The sequence below is a fragment of the Haliaeetus albicilla genome, chromosome W (assembly GCF_947461875.1).
Source record: "Haliaeetus albicilla chromosome W, bHalAlb1.1, whole genome shotgun sequence".
NCBI classification, from domain to species: domain Eukaryota; kingdom Metazoa; phylum Chordata; class Aves; order Accipitriformes; family Accipitridae; genus Haliaeetus; species Haliaeetus albicilla.
In genome coordinates, this window is record NC_091515.1 from 1,946,177 (window position 1) to 1,967,237 (window position 21,061).

Below are 21,061 nucleotides of genomic sequence, written 5' to 3' on the forward strand. Positions count from 1 at the left end.
TTGTCACCAAAACTGTACTTAATTATGGAGCATGGTTGGATGGAGCCTGTATTTACCGTTCAGACTGCTCCTGTCAATCAGGTTGGTGTCCACCGGCCAGTAGGAGCCATCCCCGTGACGACCTGTTGGCAGAAAAATGCATCAGATACGGCGTGACAGGTAAACCAGCAAAGTCAAGTTTGTTGCTTGAGACAGCGCCTATCTGACAACATTTAAACCATTAAACAGAGCGGGAAAAGTCATCCCATATGCGCTGGGGAAAATCTGTCATCAAAGTAGGCTTTTGAATGCAAGCTGAATTTCAGCCCTTTGAGCAGCTTGCCTTGTTCTGTTGGTTTTTTCCCTCCTCCAGATGTGCTCGTTAGAGTGACAAACTAAGGTGTGATGGCAGCATCCGTCTGTGCTCCCTCCACGGGTGTCGGGAATAATTCAGACAGCTGCTTTTGCACACAAGCAGTTGGAACAGCAGCAGAGGGATGGTGCTGTACAGAAAACCGTGGGCACGTTTCTCCACCTGCCAGGTGGCTTTCCACCACTATTAAGCAAGCTTTCTTTAATTTATTTTCCCGCTTTTGGAAATACAACTCCAGAACTGCTTGTTTTTTACAAAAAGATCGCCTCTTTTCTAACCCTGACATAAAAAAAAAAGAAAAGTAAGAAAAAAGAAGGGATATGACTGTTATTCCAAAAATGTTTTGGCTGTTGAGGCAATATTTGCACTCCAAATTAATATAGTAAAATTTCGGGTATTTGTCTTTTCCCCTGCTTTATTTTGTCCTATTTATCAGCTTTGGGCTAAAGAGCTGTGACGGTATGTCCATGTTTCTGCCAAGACCAGCATCTCTGCTTCCTCATGTCAAGGTGAATCACAAAGGTTGGTAAAGTCCTACCAAGCTCTTCTTCGACTCTACCGATACGGGATTGAGCAAAATCCATGGCAGAAGTGGTTGGGGTAAAAGCCACTCTTCTGGCAAAGACCAAGCTTATGCCACCAGCCTGCTGTGGCTATCTCATTCCTCCAAAGCTAATTATTTTTTCATTAAGTCAAATGAACCTTTCCAGGTGGCACAGTCTCAGCTGATGCCAGTAGTGCTCTGCTGGGACAGTGGTTCAGGGAAAAGACATCTTCCCCCTAGACGGGCAGAAGTTGCTGGGGCAGAGCATTGACTCCGACTCCAGAAGAGCCCTGGGGACTATCTTTTTTGGCACCGCCATCCCTTAGGTCAGACAAATAGTACCTGAGGGTGGGTTTTGGTTGGTGAAGGGCTTATGTAAAAATTCCGAAAATTTAGTGCAGGGCAGGGAATTACCAGGGCTTACTGCAGATATCTTCTGGAGCAAACAACCACCGTCTACATCAGCTCTCTTGGCAAATTAGCAAAAACCCCACATTTTCTCACTTTCCTGCAGTTGTTTGTTGCTGCTGTGCACTGTTAAACAACTGCCATATTCCTCTCCAGAGGTACTTGTATTTCTGTGGATTGCGAAGAAATTCACGTGCATAACTTTGTCTACCAATTTGGAAAGTATTTTGTGATGAATGGCCCTAAACAAATGGAAGATGATTATCATCAGAAGAGACTTCAGTGTAATCATCTTTTCAATCAGCATAATTGCACAGCTACAACAACTTGATCCCAAGAAAGCAAGGTTGCAAAATGTTCAGCTGTAAAAGCAGACAAAATAGAGATAAACGTAAGGTATATAGTAATTCTGTTTACCAAGATGACATTCTAAAGCAGTCCTATTCATATTACTACACTGCAGTGTGTGAATATGTTGTGACCCTGGGGTTATATTGTGCTTAGAAAATTGGGTATCTCCATGGGAGACTGCTAAATGTTACTATTTTTTATGTTTAGCCCACACTGAAACATCTTAGCGGGAGCCTAATGTATTGGAAAATTTAGTCAGGATATCGGAGACTTAAAAAAACTAACCCTGCATGCCTGACTCTGAAGTTTGGTACTTTCTGAATTAGCATAAGAGCACTTTTCAAGGCATTATACATGACATTTTCATTGTAAACATATTTGTGTAAACAGCTGCCCATTTCATTTCTGGCTCTAATACGGTGACTGGCACCTGGAGATGCCATTTATTTCGGATGGCTGCAACACGGAGCCAGCCAGGCAGCAACCGGGGAAAGGTTCGGGCTACACTGTCCATGTCGGGGGGGTTCTTGGGCTAGAAATGTTTCTGAAATGCTTTCAGTTTTAAAACCATCCCAAGGCAGCAGACCCTTCCAGTTTTACTCACTGAGCATAACTCCAAAGGCCCAACTTCTAATCAGAGGCAATTTCACTGATAAGAGACGGGAACGCAAATAACTCTTAACAAACAGTATTTCAACAACACGGTTTGTCAGGGATAGCCAAGACTGAATTTATGGTAATTTGGCTCTGTTCTGCTATTAAGACATACAAACATTATTCAATATTTGGATAAACATGGATATCTAAGCACGTAGGAGATGGGAGGTAAATCTCATTTGCATTGTAAGGTTTTACATGTTAAAGGGTAGGTAGGGCTTAAACCCCTAAGGATTATCCATGCTCTGTTCCAAGCCAACACACCTCCATGAATCATTTCTACCTCTACTTTCACTTGGCAACAGTTTAGGTTATATTTCCCTCTAAAAAACTCAAATGACGTGCAAGAGCACTGCTACTTGGAGGCTATTGCTTCATCCAGTTTCAGGGCCTCAGGTTTCGACTACCTTTATAATATTCTAATTTAAGAAGTAAGCTAACCTGTGAGCTTCTACTTCATTTTCAACTTCAATATCTTTACTGAACTCATCTGTTTGCACTGTACTATCACTGTTGCTCTCCACCTCCTTCCCAAATCCACTGGCGGGTTTCTTGTCTTACAGAAGACAAGTACAAAACTCCTGTCCCACTGAGTTTAGATGGAAACCCTCAGTGTCAGCCAGAAAGTCACACACGAGCTGGGCATAACTCAACAAATATGTCCAGATCTCATTTGGGGTTTTTGGGGGGTCAGACAATAGACTCTCTCTTCAGCTTCCACCAGTTTCCAGTGGAGCTTCTATTCTTTGTATTATTCCATCTTTTGGAACAAACCATTAATAAAATCTTGACTAATCAGCTATTTCTTTAAGAACTGCCTTTTTTAATGGAGGTTAAACAGTCTTTAAACTAGATTTTCCTACCTTTTTAATGAGTTGTATTAAAGGTGGTAACATACTTTCAGAGGTACAAAAAGGTGCACCCATATGAACCTCCATATCATTTCTCACCTCTCACTTCTGTGTTTAACTTCTGTTTTCCCCCAGGTCTTTCAAATGTTTCAGTAACTCAAGTTTTTCTCTGAAAAAAAATCACATTGTCAGTGACAACGGTTCTTCATCCTCTCAGGCCTCCAGCACTTGGAAATTGGCCAAAAATTCTGTTGTCATTTTGCTGTACATCTCTTTCCTTTTTCATGCTTTACTCGAGCAGCTTCCTTATTTGCAAACTTCAGGTATTCCTGCGCGACACAGGCAGGTCGGTAGACGTTGAGGGAATGCTCTCTCCTTGCAAAACGCTCATTGCAAGCCAACCACCCGCGTGGGAGAGCTGGAGGGGGAATGACGCTTGCTGCTGCATCGTCTGGCTCCCCTGAACCAGACACGGCCCTGCGCTACCGCTGTTGCTGTATTTTGCCTTAAACAGTCCAAAATATGGAGAAAATAAGCTGAGCAATATTCTCACATGAGACAGAGACTGTAAGTGATATTTCCTGCCCCATGGGGGTCCCCAGGGAGGTTAAGCATGCAAACTAGGTCATTGGGAGGTCCAAGCTTGCAAACTAAGTCATTGGCTCTCACAGCCAACACCAGCTGTCAGGTGTACAGTGCCATCAGAAAAACTGCTCTTCTGTTCCCCCAGAAAAGCTGAGCTCCCTGTGTAAGGCAGTTATGGTGCTAAGCACCTGGAAATCCGCTCCAGGATAGAGCAGAAGACAGCAAGCTGCCTTTGGGGGCAGCTCTAGCTCGCTGCTGACCTGCAACCTCCCTAGAAACCCAGCGAAATAAGGATGCTCAGACGTAGCAGAGTAAAAGCAGAGTAAGGAGGATGGCTGAAAAAAAGCAAGGGGCAATGGGAGCTTCTGCCCAGAGCAGACACATAGACATCCGAGAAAAATGAAAGCATCCCTCTAGCACCTTGTTCCCATCTTCTGGGAAGGCAGAAATACAAGTCAGAAGAGAGAAAGGTTGATTCATACATGTTATGCAGTTCAATATCTCTCCAGAGGCTGCTCTTCATCCTGGAAGACGGATGCCAGTTCAGCCTGAGATGGGTAATGCTGTGCGGTCACATCGTGTATTCGCAGGGACGAGGAGCTGCGGGTTGCACACTGACTTCAGAGAGCACCGAGGTGAGGATCCATCTCTATGTGCACAGCTGTCGGCAAGTTCCCTCTTCGGCCAGTGATGAGAGAAGAAAGCCTCACAACCATGGCTGAACCTGCTTATCTTGGATGGGAAAAGCTGCTTTTTGAAGGCACCCACCTTTGACCACACTGTCAGGCACTGAGATGTAAAACATTAACTTTCAGCAGTGAGGTTCCGCATCCATCAGCACTTAAACGGGTCAGAGCACGAGGACTTGTGTCTTCTTCCCATCTATGGTCAGCACCTGAAAATGAAGGAGCCCACGTTGTCCTGGTGATAGCTGAAGAGCTCAGCGAAGACAGGGGTGTTTGCAAATTTGCTTATAAGCAAGTATAAACCGGCAGACTTCTTGGAACGATGCTGGGGCTTGGGGCAGAACTGCAAGATTAGGTGAAGAGATACCACATCACCTGTTGACTTTCTAGTCCTTCTTTTTCAAGTGTATCTGGAGGCAGTTGTCTCAACTATGTCTCAGCGCAGCAGGAAACACAACCAATATGCAGGAATAACCCTTCTTAATATTTCAAGCATGTCTTCTGAGATGCTTTCCATCTTTTGGAACTTAAGAAAGAGTTCCTACACCTGCTTGGTAAACATAGCCAGATGACAGACTTTAAAAGGCTTTTCTTTTTTTTTTTTTCCCCCAGAAGGAGTTATTCTGATAAATGGGATACTTCTTATTTCTTTTCTCTAGCAAAGAGCGTTACAGACCACTGCATTATTTGTTTAGGAAGCAGCTCTTTGAAAAAGATCTGAACTGCTCATCCTTCCACTGCTGCTACGCACAGAGTTTGCAAAATAGCTTCAGAACCAAAAGCCCGGAGCCATCAAAAGCTCTAACAGAAAAAAAAAGAGGCAAACTTGATGCCTTCTGCAGTCACAGTATGAGACGATGCGACTGTTTTGGGGCTGATATCAGGTTGTAGATGTACCGGCGGCTGTTTTCATGCAGGAAAGCATATGCAGAAAAAACGAGCACAGGAAGGTTTCAAATGGGCAAACAGCAACACACCTGCAATAATCCAACATGGCAAAGGTTGAACTGCAGAAAGTCCAATCCCAGGCATGACTAGACTGCGCTTCAGACCCCCTTGCTCTGAAAGCTGAAGCAAATGGTGCACTGTTAACTCACGAGATGCAGAGCATCAAGGTATAAATAGCAGATGTACAGTCAAGTGCCCAGTGCTCATCCCCTGTTCAGGAGAGGCAAAGTCCCCCAGCATCACTTGGAAACCTTTCCACGTCCCTCCGGACTGGATGCGAAACAATGCAGACCACTGTTTTCCTCAGGATTTGGAAACAAAAGCTGCGGATGTCTGTCGTGGATGATCTTCTCCACGGGCTTTTTGTTGTCCTGGGTATGGTCACTGGCCCTGCTCCAGGCATGGGAACAGGAGACCTCCCACTGGCCTCACCATGGCAGTAAACGTTAAATCTGAACTTGTAAATATCCAGTTTATGGTTTAAAAAGAGTAATGCCATATATATCTATATCTATATATAAATAAAATCATACCTGTATTCCGTATGTAAGTTTTCCATAGTGATATATGAATTTATCTAAACAGTTCATATGACCCATTTCATGGGAGGTATGCTTTCAGAAAACAATTGAGCAATCAAAATGTATTGAAATTTCTTAAGATAAGGAGAAACATTTGTTCAAAATTGTGTACGTTTCCTTTTATCAAAATCTACAGGGGATGTTATAAAACATTTGTAGTCCAAAGGCAGAAATCAGCTTTTTCGCTCTTGCAGAGATCTCATTCTGATGGCAACACAAAGCTGTTGACAAGTCCTATATTGACAAAATATGGACTAAAGAATTTAATATTGTTTTATCACATGGAAACTGGGGCAAGATAAAACACAATGATTAATCTCTTCTTTGCCCAGTTTGCCTCTATGTATTTCAGATGAAAATCGTAAACAGAGCTTTTTAGACTCCAGGAAGCCTCTACAACAGCTCATCTGAAAGCAGCTGGCCTTGACCCACATACATAAAGTTTGTGACAAAAATTCTCTCTTGAGCATCTGAAAATGTAATTTTTTTCTTACTTTTATACTACCATTTTTAGTACCTTTGCCTATGCCCTGCTCTACCAGTTGCATACATGCAAAATAAAGATCTGAAAAGAAGCTGACACATTTACAGGATTGGCACCCACTTCAGATTTAAGGGGTCTCCTGGAAAACGTGAGATTTGATTCTCTAGATGCTGATGCTCCTCTTTTTGCCCTTCAGATGATGGTGTTTGCACCCTGGGAGCGTTATTTGCATTTCATCAACAGGATTTCTCATTCTGTGTCAGACAGCTGCAGACCAAAGCTTCCACAGGACGGTACGGGCTCAACTCTGTCCATCACTCATGGGCAAGAATGAAGAACTGGAGGTGGGGTATCTCTTGCCTCCTTCCCCTTGTCAGTGGTAGGTCTCTGCTCTCCCAGCGAGTTGCAGCAACACGGAGCACATCTGCCCTGACCAAGAAACCTTTGAAGTTCCCCCTAAACCCTCCTCCCTATCTCCTTTTTCCCACCCGAACCCCCTTGCCCATCCAACACCCTCCAACACTGCTTTGCTGTCACGTACTTTAATTTTGCTTCCTGAACTCGGGAACCATGAGCCGGCATTAGAGACAGATGACCTACCAGAGTTTATTCGTGTCACTCAATAAGAATTGCATTTGTGGCAGAGATGGCCCTCAGGGCCTTGTCCAAAGCACAGAGTAATTTAAAAGGCTCCCACTGACTTCAGTAGGCATTGGTTCAGGATGATTAAAGAATTAGCTTTGATGATTTCTAAGGCAAATCAGCTTTTGGAAACTTTGACTTTGTTTGTCTTAATGCTTGTGCTTGGAGTACAGTTACAGTGAGACCTGGCACCATCCACTTGTCTTCAGCAGAGCTGCCTAAAGGTCAAGTAAATGCAAGTGAAGACCTCAGACTTCGTCTTATTAGAATTCATCACTGAGGTCACGTAAAAATGGAAACTGAATTCAGATATCAAAAAGCCTATGGGAGACACATAAAAGGCTGAGAATTTCTCCTCCTCAAATGCTACAGTCCTAAAGAACGAAAACGCAGTGTATTTCAACTACCCAGGCAAAAGACAGTATTTATGTACTAGGAATGACTGCGTTTAACTCACACTGTGAATACCTGCTGTCTGCTAAAGACACGCTAACCTCATTTCATTTTGGCAAGTTATTAGACTCAAATCAAACCAAAAAAACCCACCATACCCGAAGCAACTGGGAATTCGCAGGCTATGGCTGCAATCCCAACACAGTTATCACCTTGGGGATATGCTTTAGCCAGACATGCTGCAAGTAGTTACACGAAACGGGTTGAAATCTTCCCTGTTTTAAAGTCTATACGGAGTATCATTCACTAACCAGGTTGCAAACACTGTTCAGGCTGCTCAAGAACAATGAATTATTCTGGTGACTGTTTTCCCTAGCAAGGGGCACAGTGTTCCCAGAAGAACATGATGCACAAAAGGAAAACCACCCAGACCTCTCTTTTTCTGTGGTAGTTTGAGGTCCATGAAATAGCACTACAGTATGGCCATACAACCGTACAGTTACGCTGAAACAGAGCAACATGCTCATTGAAGAACTAAGACACAAACTCTACTTTCCATCCAGCCTTAGATTCCGCCCCCCCCCCCTTTTGTTTTTTTAAACTGAACTTGACACTTTTTCGGTCCTGCTTACCAGGTGATAACTTGTGCTGAAGCCTCTCCTAGGCATTCTAAACCTGCCTGAAAACATTTTAAATGCAAATCTGAGAAAAATCTACTGACAATTTACTTACGGGCTTCTTTGTAACCTAACACTTTTCCCCTTTAAAAAATAGTTTTTATCTATTCAAACCTGACATTTTCAACTTGCTTGTGCTGTGGTGCAAAAAATCATACTGAGCAAACCAGCTTTTAATTTCATAATTTGTATACTTCTACTTCTTTCAGCAAATCATACGCTGAAATCAGAGGGTGAATTTCCAAAACTGGCTGAGAGTGGGTCTCTCCAATGTGCTACCTTGCTGTGATACTATATGGGGTACCTGGTACAAAGTAAAATCCTAGTGAAGAAATATGCTCCAGGTAACCTCCAGGGATGCTCCAGGTCAAAGTAAAACCTATGAAAGGGCCTAGAGTTGACTTTGATCTTCTAAATAACGCTTTCTTGACCTCCCTAGGAATTACCTATTGTAAGTTAACTCAACTCACTAAATTGGGGTAAGACGGTAGCTGTTAAGTAAAGCCAAGGATTTGAGGTTTACACCTCACTTTGCCTTTTAAACTAGTGTGAAGTGAGAGTTTGAATCCAAATAAACCTCCCAAGATCAGGTCTGAGTTTTCCAAATGTCATTACGACTGTTTCCTTGGGCAGATGTCACATAAATGTACAATGCTCTAGCTGTAATTGAAAGAAATACTTAGGAATAAGTAGGTCTACAGTAAAAAAAGGAAAAAATATCCTAGCAACAGACTTCACAACTATTCGAAAGGAGACAGGAGCAGAGGAACTGTTACTAATCAGACATATACTCACATTTGGAAAATGTAATGATAATGCCTTGAAAAGTTGACTAAACTTTGCTGTTATCAAACAGGAGCTGCTGGTTTGAGAGAAAAGATGATTTGCGATTTCTCACAGTGAGGCTTTTGAACTTTAATCTATAACCCACGAAAGGGTGCAAGAGGAGCCTGGAAATTATGCTGAGCTTAATTATACTTAATGTGAATTATTCAGAAGTGCAGCAGAGAGACTAAAAATTTATTTCATACAAAGAAGCTTGACATTTTAATTGGTCCTTCAGAAAAGAGACAAAACAATTTCCTCTCCCGAAAATTTACATCTTCCCCATCAAAGCAGCAGCCGCAGCCGAGCAGAACTTCATTAACAAGATTAATTATCACGCCAGCGTCTGCCTCATCAGGTGTGCAGCCCAGGTGAAAAGCACGGTCCCCTCCCCGGCGCGCCCCCCAGGCTCCGGCAGAAAAGGCGACAGATGGAGGGCACCGTACCTTGGTCATTAGCCATTTTGTCAGGGTGCTCGACTGCAAGAAAGAGACAATGTCATTAGAGGCTGACAGCTCCTCGCAGGCAAGCCGACGCATCGCAGCAACGACGGCGTTTAGCGGGTTGGCGCAGCGCGGTGCTGCCTTCCCGCACCGGCGGCGGGAGGTGCGGGAGGACAGGGTGAGTTTTACCGTTCCCTTTTCCAGAGAGATCCTGGAGAACTGAGAGGACAAACACAGAATCATAGAATCACAGAATATCTCGAGTTGGAAGGGACCTGTAAGGACCATCGAGTCCAACTCCCTGCTCCTCGCAGGACTACCTAAAACTAAACCCTACGGCTAAGAGCATCGTCCAGATGCTCCTTGACCCCTGAACCGTGCCTTGTATCAGATATTTTCACCAAGTTCTTCCAAAGGCGAAACCTTTACCGCAGCTTTTTTTCATTTGCTTGTTCTTTTTTGGTACGACCTGGCAAGTTTAATCAAGCAAGAAGGGGAAGATACTGCTTCTTTAAATAATTACAGTCAAATCACCTACAAGTTGAAAGCTCAGTCTGACTTATATTATCATTGTTTCAGCTTTTTGCAAAGGGGTTTAAAACTATTTACATGGTTTTGCATAATAACCATAAAAGACAGCGTGATCTGAAGTGCACCAGACAAGACTTCAAAATTCAGCAGATATATTAAAAGCTTTCCTGCACAGCTACAACTTCTGACTATTTATGATATGGCTGAGGGAATTAAACTTTCCTCGGATTCATAAGTAGCTACCATCATAGAGCATTAACCAGTCCTCTGCTTAATAAATTATGCAAGAATCTTAAGCACAGGAAATTGGGGGAAAAAGAAGTGTTTTGGCACATGAATCTGGAAGTCAAATAACCAGTGCCTGCAGGTGCAGAGCATGCTGCTCCCCTCACTGCTAAAACCACTACAAAACCTCCTCTAGATGATGGCATCGCGCTAGGAACACGTGGAGGTACCGAACTAGCATAATTTACATTTACAGACACGTCTATGAGCTCCATGCCTGTGGCAGAGGGGGAATAGCTGCTTCGATGACCCCCAAACCCTCAGTTAATTCCCCCCCCCCCCCCCCCCCGACTTTTTCACAGGGATGCAGAGCAGAAGAGGGGTAGACGGAGCACACTGCCTCAAACTTTCTTGAAATCCGTGAGCCTGCGCTTCCCCGCTGAGCCATACCCGGCTTATCGCCTTTCCCCGAGGACAAATATATTCATGAAAACATGAATCCTTGCTCACAGCTGAAGTTACCTCCGTCCAAGCACTGATACCACTTAGACGCTGCCCCGGCACCACTCGGCGTTCGCTGCCTTCTCCAGGCGATGGAGGAGGCGAAAACCGGGAGACCCGCGGTGCCAGGCAGGGCTCCAAGCCGGGTGGGTAATATTTACTTTTGGCAGGTTGCGGGGGGTCACGTTTGGTGCCGGTTATGGACTGGGATGTGCTGCTGAACCACACCGCCGAGGCAGCATTAGAGGGCACTGCAGTGCTAGAAATGCTGCCCCACACCTTCCTTGCCAAAAAGCGGGGGGTCGGGATCGGCATCAGCTGCGATTTCGGGTTCTTTTAGAAATGGTACAGTGGCAACATTTAACCTGGTGTCCTGTAGAAAGCCCACGAATACAGTTTTTGTTGCTGATCTTAGCGCGATGGGAATATCTGAAGCTCAGCCCATGACATCTTCAGCCCTCTCTCTCCCCCCTTCCACTCTTCCCTTTAAAATACATCTCAGCCAGGGTTTTGTTCGTGCTTGATGTCTTGTCTACAAGTGTGTTAACAGGCAACTTTTTTCAGTTTATGTAATGTTTTGCATGATTCTGATAAGCAGAATACTACTCTCTCATCTTCCTTAATTAACGGAGCTCAGCGCTCATGGAAGATCTGTTTGTAAATGCTGGCTGAAATCCAGAATAGGTACAGCTGAGCAGAAGAAAGCATAAACAAATTTACTAAGTACAGTTCTGAGATCTACTTGTTTCTGTAACAGATGAAAAAACAAATCACTGACAAGTTATTTAAAAGACTGAGGAAATCCTCCCTCCTATCTGTCCGTCCCCAGTTCATTCCTTCCCTCTTCAGTTGTCATCTTTCATTGGGCAGTTGCAAGTAAATTTCAGACTATTTACTTACTTCTGCAACTTAATGAATTTCTGAAAATGATTCATTCATATGCCATAAAAACAACGTAACATTGAGACTTGGACTTTACCTTCGGGGACAATCTGTGACAGTACGCTGTGAAAGGCTGCAAAATGGACATACTATTTGGGCACTCTCTGCTTTTCTCCCATAAATACATATACATATATATGTATACATAATATTTACTGAAGTCATCCAGACTCAACAAGGAGTAAGAAAAATCCTAGTAACGACCTCAAATTTTGGCCCAAATTATATAAGAAAAAAAAAAAAAGGGATATTCAACCACATTTTATCCTTTTATTCCAGGACCCTGAGAATGTCTGTATCAGATTCTTTATGCTTTAAGTGATAAATTTAACCAGCCAGAGCATAAAAAAAGCGGATCCTCAACTGATGTAAACTGTTGCAGATTGATTGAAGTTCACAGTGTAACAACAATTTACATAAGCTAAGGATTTGCCCATTTGCCTGTATATTATCATCAGTGGAGCTGAGGTGGAAGAATATAAACTCATTGCTCCATGGTAGTGTTATTTACTACTAAACATAACTCTTTCTCACAGATCACTACATTTTCATTAGTAAAGGAAAGTCAGTACAAATACTCGCATTGCAATTACAACACAAGTAATGGCTTGGTTTCCTTGGAGGAGCTTTATGTGCTATAATATATGAAACGAGACAGTGGGTGACTTAGTGGGTCTTTGATGCTTGTTTAGTTCCTCGTGATTTAAAACTTCCTCTGATCAGGACAGAGATTTGCCATCAGAGCACACATTACCATATGGCACATACACATCTTCTGTTAATAATCATTAAGGGCAGGAAACCAACATTTTTGCATAATTCAGAATGCACTCAAGACTTCAGAAAGTCTTTTCACCTCAAGTGTAGGGATAGATTTGTCAAAAAAACAGTTGAATAGTATTGAACATGACATATTTAGGGTGGATATCATTAAGTATTCATGGCAGGGTATTAGACATCGTCCTTGTAGGCTATTACAAGACGTAACAAATGTATAAATTCATCTTTCTGGTATCTGTTGATGCTGTCTGATCTAGAATTCATTTCCCAAATGAGTTTTATGGTACTTTGTGTAAACATTACAAAGTAAGTGATATCAAGTGCATTAATCTTTTGGTTTAGTTAGATATCTGGGTCTCTATATCTTTTCATATCTCATTAGTCTGCGGCTATTATATTTTGATGCCTTGACTCATTTTAAACTCAGTCTAATAGACGACTTCTGCTTGGCACAAATTGTGAGCATGAAATTAAGTTGGCACTATCCGCTTGATAGAGATGAAGCACCCGCAAAGTGCTATCTCTTCACATTTCATGGCAGTGGAGAATGAATAATCAGGATCTTACCAATAATTCATTCAAAGTGAAACATGACTTGGACAAGTAAGTCCTGCAAACCTGTGCAGGCGGTGATAAGCTTAGAACAAATTGATACGATTTTTCATTTTTTTTCTGACTCTTGCTAATTCATGAAAACTGTTGTATGAGGCTTTTCACTCCCAGCCTGAATGGTCGATAGCATGCTTTCGAGACACTGATATCAGTGAAGGAAAAAGGGAAAGCTCTCTGCCAGTGCTGCTGAGGACACTGGCTCATTCATCGCAAACCTTCCTTAATGGCTGAAAACGGAGTTTCCCCTCCTTCCCTCAGAGGCAGCGGAAAAATTTGCTATTCACATGACGAAGGTTTGCTGAAAGACAAACTCAAATACAAGCGCTCGCCAAACAAACAAACAAATCCCCCAAAGGGAATGATGTGGGGATGGTGTGCCGCCCCTCCTCTGCAGTCATTTTGCTTGGCTTTCGTACAGCTCGCGTTAAATGAAGTCACTTGCGACTGATTAAAAGAGAGGCTTGAGTGTCAACGCTAATTCCAAGCCTCTCACGCACAGGTTTGGGGCTGAATTTCCCAAATTTCCCTCCAGTCGTGACTTCTCAGGCCCAGCCTGTGTCCAGTTTCGATTACCTTCTGCCGAGATGTTGTTTTTATATACAAATCCCTGGATTTTCTCTAGAGGAGACACAGCGCTAACGTGCTCTCTCATATGCCACGCTTCTTTCCTGGAATAGGTTCGCTGTTTATGTCATTTGAGTTTTTCATTAATTACACGTCTTTCTAAAAGTAATTTCATACCTTTGTGCAAATGAATGAGTGACAGTTAAAATATAAGGAGCAGAGCTGCAGCAAGAACCCTGCTTCCCACTCACGGTAATATTGCTTACATCTTCATAACTAATAATTTCTGGGTAGATCACGTCAGGCCTTCACACAGACAGGCAGCAGGGAAGAGAACAGAGGAATATCTCCCATGTTAATTTGAAATGGAGTCTGATACAAGCGCAGCCCTTTGCTCTCATAAACACATCGGTGCTGAAATACCAGCCAAAACCCATACCCCTCATTTGCCTCCTCCTTCTCACTGGTCACTAAGGGAGAGGGGTCAGGTATTAAATAGTCTCTTGTTAATAACAGGTCCTGAGAAATATCTGGAACAACTCTCCCCACACAAAGCCAAGCTGCATCTCAGTTTGCTGAGGTTTTTAATCATAATTTTGCCCGTCTACTCTGTTGATAGGAGTGAGTCATTACGGGTTCCTACAGTCACTGAAAGATCCAAAATGAAAAGGGACCTCCCTAGAGAAATCCAGTCAGATCCAATTAGCTTTATTATTGATGGGAGAAAGTTAGGTGGTGTCAGAGTGCTTTCCCCCAGCTGAATGAATTGAAAACTATAGTTACTGCCTCATTATGTGGTTTACTTTTGTCAACTACTGCATGTAGCATTTTGCTTTTATCTCTCAATAATAGTTTCAAGTAGTAGGATCTCTTCTGGCTGACATGGAATTAATTGCAAAGCTCCCACGAAGGCATAAGAAAATTCTACGTATCATTACTATCCAGATGACACATATCCAAACCTTTCAGTGTCCGGAAGAAAACAGGATCGGAGAGGGGCCCCACTCCCTTGGCGTTGCGAGCTTGGATTCTGAAGTAGTAGACAGTGTCCAGGTTGAGGTCCATGATCTGGTGGGTGAGGCGGTCGCCGCTGATGGACTCCATAATCCAGTCATCAATCGGAGCGTTCTTGTCCAAAGTATAGAAGAGGATGTAAGCTGAATAAACACAGTCTCTCAGTTAGTGCTTCAACCAAATTTTAACATGCTTCTGTTACGAAATACAGGTAAAATTCAGATTTCTTAAAATCGCTGAAAAGCGGGGGTTTCTTTGTAAAAGCAGGGAGGGCAGGTCTCCAATCAAAATAGCTTTGAGGAATGCTATGAAAATACACATTTGTCTATTTTTAGAACAAAACCACAATTACAGTATTTACTGTAAGAAATAGAGATTTAACAAATATTAAAATAAGTAGCACACATTAAAAGGCTGTTACAAGTGCATTTCTCAAATTGAGGTGCACCCTTCAGTCTGATAGCTGCCATAAACCATATGATATAAGTCGTTAGTGTTTCAGTGCTGAAATAAAACTAATTGGTATTAATGACACACATCGATTACTGGGTGCTTATGCAATATTTCTTGGGAACTATAGGGAAAAGTATTTTGGTGAAAAGAATAAAGAATTAAAAATTTTGGTAACTCAGAATTTTGGTAACTTAAGAGTATTACAATAAATATTTATTCAAACAATAGAAGTTTGAATAAAACTTAAAAGTTTTAGAACTTAGAGAATAGAAGCACCAGTATTAGGAAGCAATAATAGTTTGTAGGAATGACCTTGCCAGCAAATGAAATTTTGGGAAGAAAAAAGCCTGTAAGCAAGGCTGAGAGGTCTAGCACCCCCTGCAACACTAGTCTCTGCCTAACTTTGAAAACAGCTTCTTTTTTTTTTTTTCCCCCGAAATGCTCCCTGGCAAATTAGTCATAGGCAAAAAACCCACTCCAAGCCTGGTCTTAATTGCTGTGCCGCAGGAGAGAGCTACTGGAGCGGGGAGAGCCCGAGCGGGTCTTCTGGACTTCATCTTTGTGTCTGGACCCAAAGTTACTACAAAGTTGGTATAAGCCTTATTATTAATGCTATTTCCCTATTCTTTTCTGAAACAAAGATGCTTTTCAAAACTCATTCCACGTGATCGGTTACACTGGTCACAGACAAGCGGTGTTAGGATGGAAGTGTTACGGTTTTGGGGGGGGGGGGGGGGTTGGTGCTAGTGTTATATTATGGGATTTTATTTAGAGGCTTGTATTTTGGGGTTACTAAAGCAGTTTCTCTGACCGTGACATTTGAATTAATATATATGTTTTCATAGCTTAATATATAAGTTTCTCAACACAAATACATTCACTCAAGCATTTGTATGGATGAAGATTTGGTTGTTAGGGACATTTCTACTCTCCACAAGCAGCTGCTTCCTCTGATACGTCTAAGAAACATTTGACCACATGTGCAGTAAAAAATCCCCATGAGAGTCATTCTTCAACCAAGTGCTACAAGAAAGAAGTTTGTGCATGGATGTCGGGACCCAGTCTACTCTAAGGTCTGAATGCTGCTGTCAATGGAAAAACTCTGTAAAAGTTGCTGCCGCAGAGTCATTTCATGCCTTGGAAGTCAGGAAAGCTTTTATTTTATTTTGTCTTTTAGTCACTGAGGAATCAGGACAGTTAGCAGTCATTTCATCATCATCATAGAATCATCATAGAAAGGTTTGGGTTGGAAGGGACCTTAAAGATCATCTTTAAAGTTGTTTCCAACCCCTCTGCAGTGTGTTGTCCATCAGAATGATCATTTCTGCTCTCTAATGGCTAAATTAGGTTAGCGTAAACAGAGCCATTTCATCAAAACATCCTCCTTTCAGACACGGTCATGGATTGTCAAGTCCTGATGATAATGTGGAGTGGAATTATACACAGTTATGCAAGACTAGCCTAGGAATCGTTATTGCTGGGCGTTGTCCACATGGAAATATATCCTTATTTTATTGGTAACATAAAGTGGGGTACTTTCCTGGTGTAACTCACAACAGCTCATCTGATGCCAGTGAAGCCCTGCTGAGTTACAACTGTTAAAATCTGACCCAGTGCTCTTCACTGCTAATGGCTCACACGGGACATCATTCCCAAGCGCTCTTCTTCCTCTTACATTTATATTTCTCAATGTTTCAGCGGGGTGCAGCTGGGATTGCTAGCAGTAATGGTGACATACGCACACTTTCTCCCACATGAAAATATGTCGTAGAACTGGTCTAACCCAACTGTTTGTAGCAATGTGACCCTAATGTGCACATTTTTGAAGATGAGCAATATTTCTCCTAATAATTATTTGCCTTTAAGATGTCTATTAACAGCCTAAAATGATCATTTAAATGCAAAATCTCAGATAGAACTCCACTATATTTTTCAAACTGAATTAACATTAAAGGTTTGTAATGGATTTCTTAATTAGGCACTAAGGTTATATGCAGTATTTTGGAAAATAAAATTTGTCATTGTGAAGCATCCATTAAGTTCAGTTCTTGTCAGTCAGTATTAGGGTTTCTTCCCTGATCATCATTGCCTTAAATTGTTATTGTAAAAAGTTAAGCATCTACCAATAAGCTCTCCCATGATCTGCTGCACTAAGCAACCTATCATTATGTATGGCATTATTGCCAAACAAAGTACTTATTATTATCATTTCTAATTATCATTGAGCAGCACATACCACAAAACCTTCACTTTGAATGCTGCATTTTTTAACTTATATTACTGCTCTTAGCATTTAAAAATAAGATTTACATCCCCTGAGTTCTAGACTTTGCAGTATCCCTAATACTGCCCTGAATCCTAGACCAAATTGGCTGATAAAAGTAAGAGAAAATAAAATAATGTCAGAGCAAATAGCACGCAAGAAAAAAAAAAACAGAGATAGGGAGTGAAAGCAAAAAATGATCAGAACAGTAAATAAACAGAGAATACAGGATAATGTAAATGTTTACCAGTAATTTTTCCATTGGCTTCCAACGGCGGCTGCCAGCTGACAATGACGGCCCGGGGCTTCCCTTCCCTCGTAATGACTGTCAAATCCTTGGGAGCAGAGGTTGGAGCTGAAAATAATGAATATAATTGAAAACAGAAATTATTCACCTTCTGAATTCCTTACACACTGTAGCAGGCATGAACTACTCAGTAGGCATTTATTGCCTTCTTAGAACCTTTCAAATGCGAGAGTCCTTAGATGCATTTCAAACATGTAGCATATGATTTGTCTGGAAGTGGTATTTTAATAGTGGCAATTGTACAAAACACGGCATGGGGATATGCTGGGAGTTGGTGGATAGCCCTTATCCTCCTACCGTTAATATTGGTCCTTACAGCTAAACGACCACCGAGGTATCCAAGAACATCTAATATACTGTGGGAGCCCTATCCATTTAATAACAGTAATAATATTGTGTCTTCTCTGTTAGGAATATTTGTAGGTAGGTACCAGTATAAAGCAAATATATGCTCAGCTTGGGACATTTTAGACGTGAAAGAAGATTCTTAGCTTTTCTATCTCCACTGCATTAAAGACGGAAGGTTGGATTTCTGAGCCTGCAGTGGCTGCTTTGCACCCTGCTTTACTAATGCTGGCCACGAGGTCTTGCACAGCGTCTCAGATATTTTAAAATCATATCGTAAGACTGTGGACGAGAAAGGAAAAATGGGCAATTATTAAAAAATAGTTAAGAGAGAGGAGTAATACATTGGCGCTGAGCTCATTGTTCATTTACTTAGTTTTGATACAGGCTGTAGACGACTTAGAGCATATAGATAGCGTAAGAGCATGGAGAACACAGCGTACAAGCACCCCATCATCTGTGTCCTACCCATATGGCCACTAAACAACTTTCCTGAATGTTCGAAGAACTGCTCCAAAGTGACCTTAGGAAGTAAAGCTCTAAAAATCTGTTGGATCATGCTGAGCTAAACCAACCCGACCTAAAGCACAGACGCAAATCTTCAGAGTGACCAACACCCAGTGATCTTAAACAAGAAGAAGGAAGATAAGAGCCATCTGCCGAACAGGCTCTGGTCACAGGGAACTGATCGCTCTGAAATAACACAGAGCAGATGGTCTCATGGTATTTGCATCAGCTGAACTTTTCACAAGTGGGATCCAGAAAGCAACCACGAAATCTGTACGCAGAAAACAAAAGTTTCCCTTACCGTTGTTATATTACTAAGCAGGTGACTACTTGCCAGCTGATGCTCTTTGTGGCAGATTTCTGGTGGATTATCCCTTTGCTATACGTGCTGGAACAACACGTTCAGTCTGGTATGTCCAGAGCCAGCACCAATGGGACTCACAGTGTTTTCCTTTAGTCTTGTCACATTAGTTGCTTCTCGCTGGAAGCATCTTTCTTAGCCTGAAGTAGGCAAGCCACAATACGAACTCACAGATCTTTGAGAAGTCTCTTAATCCTCAGCAATGCCCAGCATGATGTGAGCTCCCACACTGCTATGGAAGTTTGCATTACTGTTGTTGTCATTTTTTATTATTATTATTATTATTATTATTACTACTATTATTACTCAAGAGGGTTGTGTTGCATTTAAAAGCTACTCGGCTTGTAGCCAGCTTGGGACACTGACCTATCAGTTTGAAAACAGGGTACTAGAAGAAACATCTCGGACTGTCTTGCTGTTTCAGGGAACTGCAAGAAATAACCCTTTTCATAAACAAATCATACTTGATTTTAAAAGTAGATTTTTCCTTCTCTGCTTTTGCTAAGCCTATCCCACAACATTCTCCAACTTTACATAAAGTTTTTGTACTGAAGTGCATCCATCTCTCTGTATGCAAACAGCATCTTTATCTTAAACACTATTTTCCGTTCTCTGGTATGAACACTTTTGACATGTTTTCATGAACTAACCCTTTCCTTTCCTAGACTTTCTGTCATTTCTGAGGTTAAACCAACAAAGCTTGTAAGCCCCCTCCTGTAACATAGGCTTGCCAAGCTGGTGATTACCACGTGAGTCCTGCTGAGCGGCTGAAGTTGAGCTCTGCTTTCAGCAGATTGTGAACATAAGATATCATGAGAAAAATCAAAGCTTTAGATGTTTCCCTTAGCACTCATTAACACCCCTCATATCAGTAAGACTTGTGTAGGCAGATCTGGGGACAGAACTTGGCTCTGGGAGTTGCTTTTGAATTATGGGCATAACAACTCTCCCCAGCTATGGTAGTAATCTCCACTGAATTCTGTATCGATGCTGATATGTACGTTTTTTAATATCATTACAGGAAATTCAACATGCAGAATGGGTACAAAATAGGCAATAAAGATCAGCAGTGCAGGATGTCCTTAATTAACAGAGCTGCTCCATCAAGCTCAGATAATTGCATTGCAATCACATGGGAAAATCTAAGGACACATATATTCCCTCTTATTCTCCCTTTGTTAATTAACTGGCATGTACTGTGGTTTTCATTAAAAAAACCCCCAACAAATCAATATTTACTAGCAGACTTCATTTGGTATCTGCTGGTAGAAACCAATTTGTAATGGCACCTAGAGTGTTTTCAAGGCCACCCGTCACCCCCAGGAAAATATAGCATGTACTACATTGGTGTCCAAATGTACATACTGCTGTCTACAGCGGATGAAGAAGAAAAATATCTTAAGCAAAACCATGGACATTCTTATCTATGGACAAGGGACTACAGCAAGATATATAGGCAATCATAACGGATTTGGAAAATCTAGTAGCTCTGCAGTCATCCAGCTTCATGCACGTCAGTGGGGTTATTCAAAAGCAAATCTACTCAGGAGTTTCAAAAGAGGGGTTCAATAGCTTATTCGAAAAGAAATGAAAACTTAATGGAAGACCCCACCCTTGCCATTAACACCTATGTGATAACTAGAAGTAAAGACCAGGCATACTATTTCCCTCCTGTGGTTAACTGAAAGCACGCAAAAGAGAAAGAAACAATTAAGTTTTGGAGAGGATGTTCTTGCCTGCAGAGATCACTACATCTCCATCCCTTTTCAAATATTTTTATCCCACCGAACTAGGGTTACATATAATATGCATCTGGTGTCTGTTATCAAAACTGGGTTTCGTCCCCTTCAGAATCTGAAATATCTTTCAGGTCATAGCTTCCTGCTTGGAAAATACCACTCAAACGCTTGAGAAGAGTGCTAAATTAAGCCTTCCAAGTGTATTTGTTTATTATAAGCATATTGTTAATATTAACAATGGCTGCTTGCTGGAAATGAAATACAGATGTATAAAAACACTGAGCATAGAAGAGATGCCTTACCAAACTGTCAGCAGGGAATTTATGTAAGTCAACATTTAGCACAGGGTAGATAATTGCGTCTTTCCAATAAATAATGAGCAAGCTAAAAAGACTGCTCACTTGACTATTATCTTTTTTTCCTGTTGCTGTCTCTGTCTCTAATTCTGCACACACAGTTTCAGTCACTGTAACTCTGACTGTAGGTCTTG

At 41.8% G+C, this 21,061-nt stretch overlaps 1 protein-coding gene across 2 annotated transcripts in view; it reads right to left on the bottom strand.

The window, feature by feature from the left end:
* Positions 1 to 21,061, bottom strand: part of DCC (DCC netrin 1 receptor) — a 571,720-nt gene that overhangs the window by 40,203 nt on the left and 510,456 nt on the right. For both annotated transcript variants that reach the window (XM_069774824.1, XM_069774823.1), the window contains exons 19-22: positions 17,560 to 17,667; positions 14,545 to 14,739; positions 9,431 to 9,463; positions 57 to 122 (exon numbers count right to left, since the gene is read on the bottom strand). In XM_069774824.1, the coding sequence (XP_069630925.1) occupies positions 57 to 122; positions 9,431 to 9,463; positions 14,545 to 14,739; positions 17,560 to 17,667 (402 nt within the window). The remainder of the gene's footprint in view (positions 1 to 56; positions 123 to 9,430; positions 9,464 to 14,544; positions 14,740 to 17,559; positions 17,668 to 21,061) is intronic.